At 35.6% G+C, this 12,333-nt stretch overlaps 3 protein-coding genes across 19 annotated transcripts in view; 2 read left to right on the top strand and 1 right to left on the bottom strand.

Annotated features, from left to right (window-relative positions):
* The window catches only part of LOC127508049 (uncharacterized), a 422,397-nt gene that overhangs the window by 220,522 nt on the left and 189,542 nt on the right, over positions 1-12,333 (bottom strand). For all 7 annotated transcript variants that reach the window (XM_051885588.1, XM_051885590.1, XM_051885589.1 and 4 more), the window contains 2 exons: positions 9,266-9,565; positions 8,074-8,385 (listed from right to left, as the gene is read on the bottom strand). In XM_051885588.1, the coding sequence (XP_051741548.1) occupies positions 8,074-8,385; positions 9,266-9,565 (612 nt within the window). The remainder of the gene's footprint in view (positions 1-8,073; positions 8,386-9,265; positions 9,566-12,333) is intronic.
* Positions 1-12,333, top strand: part of LOC127508054 (60 kDa lysophospholipase-like) — a 213,023-nt gene that overhangs the window by 71,225 nt on the left and 129,465 nt on the right. The window lies entirely within an intron of this gene.
* LOC127508059 (SLAM family member 5-like) overlaps positions 1-12,333 on the top strand; it is a 242,511-nt gene that overhangs the window by 129,454 nt on the left and 100,724 nt on the right. The window lies entirely within an intron of this gene.

Raw genomic sequence — 12,333 nt, 5'->3', positions numbered from 1 at the left:
GCAATAGGGATAACCGCACCCTGGAGAGGATTGTGAAACAAAACCCATTCAAAAATGTGGGGGAGATTCACAAAGAGTGGACTGCAGCTGGAGTCAGTGCTTCAAGAGCCACTACGCACAGACGTATGTAAGACATGGGTTTCAGCTGTCGCATTCCTTGTGTCAAGCCACTCTTGAACATCAGACAGCGTCAGAAGTGTCTCGACTGGGCTAAAGACAAAAAGGACTGGACTGCTGCTGAGTGGTCCAAAGTTATGTTCTCTGATGAAAGTACATTTTGCATTTCCTTTGGAAATCAGGGTCCCAGAGTCTGGAGGAAGAGAGGAGAGGCACACAATCCACGTTGCTTGAGGTCCAGTGTAAAGTTTCCACAGTCAGTGATGGTTTGGGGTGCCATGTCATCTGCTGGTGTTGGTCCACTGTGTTTTCTGAGGTCCAAGGTCAACGCAGCCGTATACCAGGAAGTTTTAGAGCACTTCATGCTTCCTGCTGCTGACCAACTTTATGGAGATGCAGATTTCATTTTCCAACAGGACTTGGCACCTGCACACAGTGCCAAAGCTACCAGTACCTGGTTTAAGGACCATGGTATCCCTGTTCTTAATTGGCCAGCAAACTCGCCTGACCTTAACCCCATAGAAAATCTATGGGGTATTGCGAAGAGGAAGATGCGATATGCCAGACCCAACAATGCAGAAGAGCTGAATGCCACTATCAGAGCAACCTGGGCTCTTGTAACACCTGAGCAGTGCCACAGACTGATCGACTCCATGCCACGCCGCATTGCTGCAGTAATTCAGGCAAAAGGAGCCCCAACTAAGTATCGAGTGCTGCACATGCTCATACTTTTCATGTTCATACTTTTCAGTTGGCCAAGATTTCTAAAAATTCTTTCTTTGTATTGGTCTCAAGTAATATTCTAATTTTCTGAGATACTGAATTTGGGATTTTCCTTAGTTGTCAGTTATAATCATCAAAATTAAAAGAAATAAACATTTGAAATATATCAGTCTGTGTGTAATGAATGAATATAATATACAAGTTTCACTTTTTGAATGGAATTAGTGAAATAAATCAACTTTTTGATGATATTCTAATTATATGACCACCACCTGTATACCCTTGTTTAAAAGGCCTTAAAATATATATACACAATGCACACCTTTTTGAAGAACATTTCAATAAAAATTCTTTTAAGACCAATTCTTCATTAATCCCAGTAGGGAACAGACTTTTTAAATAAAAAATCCAAAAAGCCTCCCTTCTTTTTCTAATTAAGTCAATGTGATCTCCTCTTAGTGGAATTTTTATATGTTCAATGCCAAAGTATAAAAAGGAAGACGCCCAGTTTTGCTTGCCTTTTTGTAGGTTTACTTGAAGAAAGTGTTTTATATGAAAAGAACAACCATTTCTTATCATACATTGTTTCCTGGAAAAGATATATTGATGATGTGTTTCTGCTCTGGAAAGGACAAGTTACCATTCTTCGTGAATTTTTACAATTTCTGAATATGAATCTTGGTGGTTTAAAATTTTCTTTAACTTTTAACATGGAAAAAAATACATTTCTTGGATATACTTGTTTAAATATGGTAAAAACCTCACTTCATTCTTATATACGAAACCAACAGATAGGAACACATTGTTACACGGTCAAAGTTTTCATCCTATCTCTTTAAAAAGAAGTTTACCAATAAGTCAACTTACGAGAATAAAACGTATTTGTGAAAATAGTGAAGAATATGAAATGGAAAAATGTCAAATGTTATCAAAATTTAAAGAGAGAGGTTATAATGAAAAGTGGCTCTCTTATGAACAAAGAGTACAAGTTAGAAGTCGTGAAGATTGTCTAAATTCTAACAAATGCAAGACGACATCTTCAGGGTCAGTATTATATATTGCACTATATATGCTCCTAAAACTTTCAATATAGGTAAGGTGGTGAAAAATATTGGCATATTTTACAAGACGATCCATCTCTAAAAGATACATTTCAAGATCCTCCACTTATTGCTCACAAAAGAGCCAGAGCTATTAAGGATAAATTAGTTCCCCAAAGAAACCCACAATCAAGACCCTCACAGGAACAATCCCTCTTGGAAATTTTAAATGTGGAAATTGCATGAGTTGCCAATACACCAAGAATATTAAATGTTTTGAACATCCTGTTTACAAAAATGATATACATATTGAAAGATTTATTACATGTAACAGCAAAAATGTCAAATATTTAATTCAGTGTCCTTGTAAAAAAGTGTATGTTGGAGAAACATCTCGACGCCTAAGGGGAGATGGTCCTCACTGCAGAACACAAGATCCAGGGGGTGGGGATCCAACTAGATCCAACTCCTCCCACTTTACATATCCCTTAACCTACCCGACTCCGCCCCCTGGATCTCAAGTGCTCTGCAGTGAGGGGCTACTGAGGGACCGCATTACAGAACACAGGAGCTCTATTAAAAGAGGTGATATAAAACCAGGAGCAAAACTTTTTAAAGGATGTAATCATCCATGTCTTCCTTTTTATTCTTTGGCAATAAACATATAAAAATTCCACTAAGAGGAGATCACATTGACTTAATGAGAAAAAGAAGGGAGGCTTTTGGATTTTTTATTTAAAAAGTCTGTTCCCTACTGGGATTAATGAAGAATTGGTCTTAAAAGAATTTTTATAGAAATGTTCTTCAAAAAGATGTGCATTGTGTATATATATTTTAAGGCCTTTTAAACAAGGGTATATATTGTATATGTTTATAAAAGACCATGATCTTTGTTATCTACATACATACACAAAAATATTTTATACTATTTTTTTGTATTTTTTGTACATTTTTATAGAAGATTTCAATGAAGGTGTGCATGGTATATATTTTCTTTTCCTCAGCAGTGTTTGATGTAAGGAAATCATTGGTTGATGTGTGATTATTTACTTTTAAAGTGCTGTGATTGGTGGATGATATTATATGCAGTTTTTTCATTGGTTCTTTGTAAGTTTGAATTCTGTCTCTGTATTTAAAGGAACCTACACACACCTGTGACATTTTAGCCCTGATTAAAGCCTCTGTGCCGAAACGTGTTGGCAAAATAAAGTATTGATTTTTTTAGCTCCATTTTATGTTTATTCTTGACCCTTTAACACCACAAGTGTTGCTGCTATTGTCTATAATTAGTTTGTGTTGGCAAAATGTCACCTGTAGTAAGTCAGTCTTACCAATAGGAACCTATACAAGCTTTGGAATTTGAACATGAACATGTTTCTAAATGTTAAAAGTCATTTTCATGAATACAAATTATATGTTTTTAATCACTTGGTGGAATTGGCAGTCGTTCCCATGAGCCATGGTAGCGCGTTAATTCTTTCACAGGTATAAATATGCAGCTATAATGGACGTAGATGGTTTTGAATTAATATTTATTAATATTTCATGTGAATATACAGTGGTTACATACTGTTAAAACTAATCGTGGTATTGATATCGTTGTAAAACTGCCAACTCATTCTAGAACGCCAGAAAAACTTTCATTGTTGATCACAGGGCAGATAGCAAACAAACATTAGCCTGTTTCACACTAGACGAGTAAGTGAAGCGTATAAAAGCTTGCAGGAACAGGATGTGAGTGAGTTAAATCATCAGAGAAGCATTCATCACCAGAGAGAAGTCAGCAGTTTCACTGGAAGACGGGTTATGGTATTTTGATTAAAAATTACAAGGTCAAGAAATAAATAACCTATAAATTACTCACAATAAGATCAATAACATGCATTCAGAAAACAGATGGAGGGAATTTTTATTTCATGGTCACTTAAAAGCAACACATGATCAGCAGAGGTGGGAGTAAGTCACACATGTTCAAGTCACAAGTAAGTCTCAAGTCTTAACCTTCAAGTCTCAAGCAAGTCCAGGTCAATTTTTGTTAGAATCAAGCAAGTCAAGTCGTAGCTTGGGTCAAACAAGTCACTGGCAAGTCATACAAATGTTTGATGATTTAACTGAATTTATATTAAAATAAGTTAAAACTACAGTAGTTATGGACTATGGGAGTTTTATTTGCAAAAAAAAAAAAAAAAAAAAAAAAAAAAAACTTTACTCAAAAGGTGTCCACATACAGCTGAGCTGTCAATACAATAAAAAATCTAAAATAAAAAATAAATTAATTAACGTGTGTGCGTGTATGAGTGAAAAGTGTATTGTTTGCATGTGCATGGTTGTGTTCGCAAGCCTGTATGATTTTTTTTCTTTATTTTTTCCTTAAGATGTTTTGTGAACACGACCCCTAAACTCTTAAATGGATGGATTAGAACTGGATGTAATGGATTAGTGTGTCTCACAGCACCATGATGTGATATGTGCTTAAAGTTGTCATGAAATCAAAATTGACCCTATTTCCTTTGTTAGTGCATATTACTAGTCTTGTGGTGAACAATTAATCCGTGCAAGTTAATACTCAGAAAAAATTTGTTTGTTGTGGTAATCTTTAATCAAAATCTGAAAAGTATAAAACGCTTAAACCACTCCAACAGTTAGTCTGATATGAGCGACAGATGGAGAGGAGGAGTGCTAAAGTAAAACTCTGCCCTCTATTCAATATTCCCTTTCACTTGGGAATACGTCACAACACTGGAGAAAAGTCGTTTACAACTTCCGGTTCACGGGGACTTTAAATGGATAGTTCATTCATGTCATTCCAAACCTGTATGACTTTCTTCTGTGAAACAAAAGAAGATATTCTGAAAAATGTTTGGGTCCAAACAACATTGGACACCATGACATGGAAGGAAAAACACTTTAGTGCTCCATAGTAAGAAAGTCAGTCATACAAGTCATACTAGGGCTGTAGCTAACGATTAATTTGGTAATTGAGTAATCGTTTGATTATTCTAATGATTACTGGAGTAATCACCCTCCCCTCCGGGCGCTGAGCCAGAGACGAATGCATGAATGCACTACCACATGATGTTTATTTTAGGTTTCAGATATTTAAATACACATAAGTACTAGTAACAGTACAGTTAGAGTCTGTAAAATATACACTGATGTCTCTGGAAGCTGCAATAATAATCCTTTCCATTATAATTGATTCATGATGTGAGGAAGGCAAGCTGCAACTATAAAGTTTACCCTGTTCTTCTCCCAATTCACCGGACACTTACATCCATCCGTGTATTTCGAAAGAAGAGAAAGAATTCAAGTGTAAATCCGACAGATCTCCTGACCGCGGCGTAAACAAACATGGCGCGCACATATAGCTCAACTACTAATGCGATCATTATAAAGGTGCTTTTACACAACAAAACACATTCACTCACACATATGGCTTAAAATATATAATAGCAATAACACAATAATAATTGATTCAAGTAAAGTATCAAAAGTAATTAATTTTATGGTTTTATTGAACAAAACTGTCAAAATACATAATGTATTGAATTGTACAACTAATGTTCTTTATGTATTATAACAAACGCCTGCAGAGGGCGAGAGTGGCCTGACGATTTTACAACGCGATCTAATCCTTGTTTAATATTGGCTTACAACATTTATTTTAAATGTTCAATTAATCCTTAATATTTGGTAATTTCTTTACGACAGAAATGCTACAACCACTGTAATTTCTTGAACAAGAACATGTGGACTTAAATGAGGGCTTAAACTTATATTTTGAAATCGCGACGAGCAGTTACACATTTCACCAAGTAGAAACATACTGTATAATGTTGCTAAGGTTTATTGACGACTTACCTTACAAATCTGATTAAACGTTAAAAGCAATCCAAGCTCACAGCATATTCAGAGATGGAGTTTGAGACGCTCCACTCATGTATAACAGTTCACGTGAAGCTGCATTTACTGTGAAAGGAGCCGCATGAGACGCACTAGACACGTATATCCTCCTGGGACCCGGGAACAGATTTCTGTCCTCTGTAGTGGACATCATATTTTAGTGATTTTCTCTGACATCATACATGTCACAGTTTTAATACAGTTTAGTAATACAGTTTAGTTTTTTACAGTCTGGATGTCCTGTAAAGAGCACATTCAGGGCTTTGCAGAGATACCAAATTTTTATTGGTTTCGCCATGACAACAACAACTTCTTGGTCTTTAAATACGAATGAAAATGAAAATTAGCATTCTTATGCAAATATGATAATATTTTGTAATTATCATTTAAATCGGATTAATTTTCAAATTGTTTGTTATAAATCAATATCTCAGGAAAATGTTATGGGGTTTCTAATCAAAGTACGACTTTCTGTTACAAAACAGGACATTGATTTCATACATGACCTCTGTAGAGCACACCAGGACTTTGTAGGATTACAAATTTAAGAATCTGTTTAAGATCTGCTGATCCTACATCCTGACATAACCTCACATGAAATATTAAGGTGAAGTATATTGTATTTAACATTTTGAGGTAAAGATAATGACAATTTAAGGAGATCAAGGCAAGCAGCCCAGGTGTCTGTAACATTAACCTTTTGTCTTCATGCACTTCCTGACCATTTGGCAAGACAAGCTCAAGATACAGCTGTGCCTTTGTCTCTATGATAATGTAAAGGTATGGGCGATACTGTCAGACTGAGTGGATTAGCACCTATGCATTTGAATGACACTGTTATGCTGATAAGATCATGGCTTGGAAATGTAGGGAATGGGCTGATTCCTGCACTGCATTTGCATGCTTTGTTTAGATTGTCTCCACCTCTACTCTATGTATCCCTCCCCCTTGAATGTATATGAACTACCAAGTACACTGCCTTGGTTGGACTTGGATGACTACAGCGACGCACGGCGCGTTTCTCAATAAAGAGTAACTTCTGCTTGAAAAATATCCCAACGTCTCCTGGTCTCTGCTTCAACGAGGAAAAAGTTTCCTACAACTTAAATCATGTTTATCAGGAGATATAATAGGAGATACAACAAGTGAATAGGGAAAGATATTATATATATATATAAAATCCTATTGATTATTAGATATTATTATGAAAATGTTGCCAATTATTACACTTCTTTTTTTCATTACATGTTGCTCAAGAACACATTAATATGCAAATTAGATACAGATGCATTGTATTGAATGGGAAAATCCATGTATGACAATTTTACCCACATATTACATAAAGTAAAATGGTACATCAATTAATTCCATTATATCTTTCACAATATAGTTGAGAATCATCTTGATACAAAGTTTGGTTAAAAACAATCCTGAAGCCTAGAAATTGATTGGTGATTTAAAAAAAATCCTGTTTTTGCCTATACATGTCATTTTATTTTTTAAACAACTCAGTCCAGGTGTCCACTACAGAGGACATATCATAACATATGAATAAAATATAATTTTTCAAAAATGTTATATTTTAATTTGTTTCTTATGCTCTAAACAATATAATGACGTGAAAAAAACAAAATTCAAAGAAAAAAATGTTTCTGGGTCTCAGGAGGATAAAAAATAACTACAGCACAAATATATTAAACTTGCAGCACATTTGTTTCATTAATTAATAATCTTTGTAAATTGCCAATAGTATTATGCTTTATTATTTTTACGCGGGTTTAATATCGTGCAGCCTTAGAAAACTGTCTAATAATGCGTTTCATGGATTCTCCTCCGTGGAAAGTGCCACTTCCGGTATTTTACCAGTTACTTGACACGGGCAAATTGAATTCGAGGATTTTTTTTTTTTTAAATCGAGTAATCGAATTTCATCGATGAATCGTTACAGCCCTAAATCACACCAGTAACACTGAGTTCATATAAAAGGGACATTCTCACGACACAACCTGAGGATCTGCACTGCTGACCACTGTGTTGAGATTCTCTCATAAATGTGCATCAGAGAGCTCTCACACAATGAAGATCTTTTGTGAAGAAAGACTTAATTTTGTTTCAAATTTCCACATTCAAATCAATCACATCACTTCTTAAAATTTGGATCTAATTCAATAAAAGTCTTGTGCATTCGGGACGACATGAGGACATTTTTGGCTGAACTATCCTTTAAGAACGACACAATGTTGATCTAAAATAAATTCATAATTACAATGAAAGTAAATATTTCACTCACCAGAAACAGTAACATTGAATAACTTGAATGAGGTTTTGCCATTTCTGATGATCTTTAGTTTGTATTTTCCAGTGTGGATAGCTCTGATTGTCTTGATGGTGAGATCTCCAGTCTGATGATTCAGATCCACATTGTCTATAAATCTAACATCACTGTACTCAGACTCTTCTTCACAATTATCTTCTTTGTTTTTAGCTACAAGACGGTTGTCACGTCCAAACATCCAGAATATCTTATCTCCTGTCTGTATTTCAGGATTGACACGTAGAGTCACATCCGCCTCCTCCATCACTGACACTGACTTCTGTTCATCTGTCAAAGAAACAAAGAAAAATCCAAACAGAAATCAGAACCAGAAAACCAACAGCAGCAGAAATAAACAGAAGAAACACTGACATATCACACCTGACATACTGGATCACAAACATATCATTTACTCTATTTTAAGCTGAAAAGAGTTCAACTTGTCATTCTAGAAATCTGAATGTAAGTATAAATCTCTACACCTCATGTGTGTTTCACTGATGAAACTGTGTTGAACTCCAGTCTGTGTTTCTAAGAGTAAAAATCCACTCAAATGACATGAAATATGAGTGTGTTGAATTGAGTTTGTGTGAAGAAACGGTTCTGAATGTTTGATTTGTGATCAGATAATGACTGTACTGCAGTTCAATAATGATCAGGAATAATGAGGAGGATTGTGACTGATAAAGTTGATCAAACAATCCTGCAGACAGAAGCAACACAGTCTGTGTGAAGAACAGTTTCAGAACAGACAACAGCATATGAAAGAAGACTGTCTGAAGCTGCTTCACTGAGGAACCAGATCTGTCTAAAACACCAGAAACCAGAAATTAAGCTGCAACTGCCTGTATTTACAGTTGACTTCATGAAAAAAAATACCACATGACGTTTTTGAGTCTTATAGCTTTGATAAAATAGTTACAGACACATTTTAATGATTTAACTCTGTACATTAATCCCACTAGAAGGTCTTGTTCCTGACATAACAGTGTGTTGATTTCTACATCAGTATATATCTGCTATGGCAGCAGTGCAGTGATATGATGAACAGGTCAGAGTTTCTCCATCATTAATATAACACAACTGGAACACTTTTATAATCATATTTTGACACAAGGTCTGTCATATACACTGCTGCTGTTTCACTGAAAGACTTTGTGTTACTCACCAAAGACGATAATCCTGAAGAGTCTGGATGTTGAATAATAACTGGTGTTGATCTCTAGCTTATATAATCCAGAGTGTTCAGGTCTGGTTTGCTGAATGGTGAGAGATCCAGTCCGAGGGTCCAGCTTCATTTGGTCTCTGAATTCATCAGACCATTGAGGGTTCCCACGGTTCTCTCCAGTCATTTCAGCTATGAGTTTCTCTTCAAACTTCCACTGTATTTTATCATCCTTCTGTATATCAGTATTATAGTTGAGAGTGACAGGACGTCCCTTCATCACTGATTTATTCACTTGACGTACTGCAGCAGCACAGAAACAGAGAAATAGAGATCAGAAATCAGAAACAGAAAACTAACAACATCAGACAACAAAGCATTACTGATCAATTGATCAACATCTCAAATGTTTCATTTACTCAGTTTATGAATATCAGTAATGAACTCAGCTTTCTCTGATTCTACCATATTATAGAAATCTACATGAAGATATAAATGAATTAAATGAGTCGACCTCAAATCTAATGTGTGTTTTGACCAACAGAACAGCCTGAAATCCACACAACAAACATCAGACTACAGATTTAGGTGAGCTTGACTATTTAAAGATCCTCTTTTAAACTAAAAGAAGCAAATAGAGGGAAAATGTGTGAAAAAAGTCTGAATTCTACACAAACATAAATTCACGACACAACGAAATCGAACCAGTGTTGCCAACTAATGTTCAGGGAAGTTGCTAAAGACGGGTGAATTTGTTGCTAAAGTTGCTAAATGACGTTGTGGGATGACGTCATCACGTAACCATGACGCAAAACACTTGGGTAAATTTGGTTTTATATTCGCATAGGCTACAATAACTTTGTACACTACATTGGACATTCAGTGGACGTTCACAAGTAAGTATGCCATTAAAATAATACTCGCCCATTTTGATCGATTGTGAAAAATGTTGTAGGTTTACAATCGTTGGTTGTAAATATCGTGTCGCTGTTCAGAATTTGCAAACATTAACTTTATTGAACATTATTAGAACGTTCTTAAACGCGGAAGTCCGAATGTGCGAATATAAAACCAACTTTACCCAAGTACACAAAACTGCATTATTGCGTAGAATACACATAAAAATATGATTTGAAATCAACTGTTAATTTAGATTTGTTCATAATATAAATATAATACAATAATATAAATTATTTATAATAATATAAATCTATTTTATTTGTAAAAATAATAAACATCTTTTTGATCAGATATTTTTATTTTTAAATACAACATTGAATTATTGAACAGTTACACATTTTTGAACAATTACATTTTCTTATTTTCTTATTAACTAATAAAACTACACATTTTGAACAATTATAGTTATAAGCAGTGTATTGGTAGTTAGTTAGTTAGGTAAAAATAGGGCACAATGTACTGTGTTAATATGAAGGAATTATCCATGTCGATTTTTCTCAGGTGTTTTACCTGTACTATAATTTACACATTGCATTCTGCGTTGTAGGGGTACACGGGGTTACAACTTAACAGATCTTGTCCTGGCAGAAAATTACCAGAACCTTTTCTGTTTTTTTACAGCGTTTTACAGCGTACTGAACAACAATTATAGGTATAAGCTAATAACATGCTGTATCATAAATGAACAATTATTATTGAACAACTGCAACTATCAACTTCATTCACATATGAAGTGTGTACTGTCATCTTTCTTCAGCTCTCTCCAGGCTGATGTGCTGCTTGACTGGCAAATTTAAGCCAGGACCAGCACATGACCAGCATAAACCAGCTCAAACCAGCTCAAACCAGCATCCCAGCTTCAAAACCTAACTTACTGTTACATACAGAAGGGAGCGGAGACACAGGTAAGGATTAACAGGTTTATTTCAGGTAATGCAGAGCGTGAGCAGAGTGCAGGTGAGTGATGGCAGATGAATAGATCGCTGAGCCGATGAACTGGAACTGATACTTGTCTGTGTGTTCTTAGTGAGCGTGGATGCCAGGAGACGTGGAACAGACAACACACCGGAGAAGCACAGGAGACGAGGAGACACTGGGAATCACTGAGGACGCGGGAGACAGGTAAGTAGAGAGCAAGGGAGTCCAGGAGGTAAGTGAACACTGGTATGTGTTAACGAGACCGGACAGTGACTGAGTGAACTGGCGTGTCTTTATTGTGGCTGTGGTGATGAGTGTCAGGTGTGGCTTGTCAGTATTCAGGAGAGGGAGTGCGATGTGATTGGGTGAGTGTGGAGCCTGGCGTGTCTGTGACACTTACCAGCATATGCTGTTTTTTCAACAGGGTCAATGTTAACATATTGTTCATGTAACTGTTGTATAAAATATCACATTTGCAATCGTTCTGATTTGGGGAAAACGACAAAAACTCATCAGGTCAAAAATGCCCATGTATCTTGAGTTTTGAGTTCATATAACTGCATACATCACAGTGAAAGCGTGAGTGACAAACTCAATGTCAGCTCGCACATTGTTAAACAATAATTAGGATATCATCATAGACAATACTATCACACACCCCTACACACATAAAGAATGAACTTACAACAGTTACTGAACTGACATTTACCCATTTTCCTCTGCTCTCTTCCTTTCACATGCAGGAGACAGTAACCTATGTTATACGCTGTAGTAAATGCTGCGAGACCCATGATTTGTCACGTGAACAAGCAAATCCACAAAGAAAAAAAATAAATAAATAAATAAATAATAATAATAATAATATTAATAATAATAATAATAATAATAATAATATGTATTAGGGGGGACCCTGAAGAGTCGACGATTCGATGCTTCGACAGGAGGAGCCTGATTTGACTACCAATCTCACAGTCGAATCTCCGCAGAGGTGTTATGAGACGAGATATGGCGGATTTTATATAGACATACCGGTTCTCTCCCAATAGGTTAATATACAGCCAAATATGACAATGCTGTAAATACAAATGTGAAAAGAAAGAAGCTTTTAATAAATATTTTTAATGTGCATGAATAAATCCAACCACCCCGTGACAGATTTAAAGGGTTAGTTCACCCAAAAATGAAAATAATGT

The sequence above is a fragment of the Ctenopharyngodon idella genome, chromosome 3 (assembly GCF_019924925.1).
Source record: "Ctenopharyngodon idella isolate HZGC_01 chromosome 3, HZGC01, whole genome shotgun sequence".
Classification (NCBI taxonomy): Eukaryota; Metazoa; Chordata; class Actinopteri; order Cypriniformes; family Xenocyprididae; genus Ctenopharyngodon; species Ctenopharyngodon idella.
Note: the sequence above shows the minus strand (reverse complement) of the source record. Positions and strands in the feature narration are given on the sequence as shown.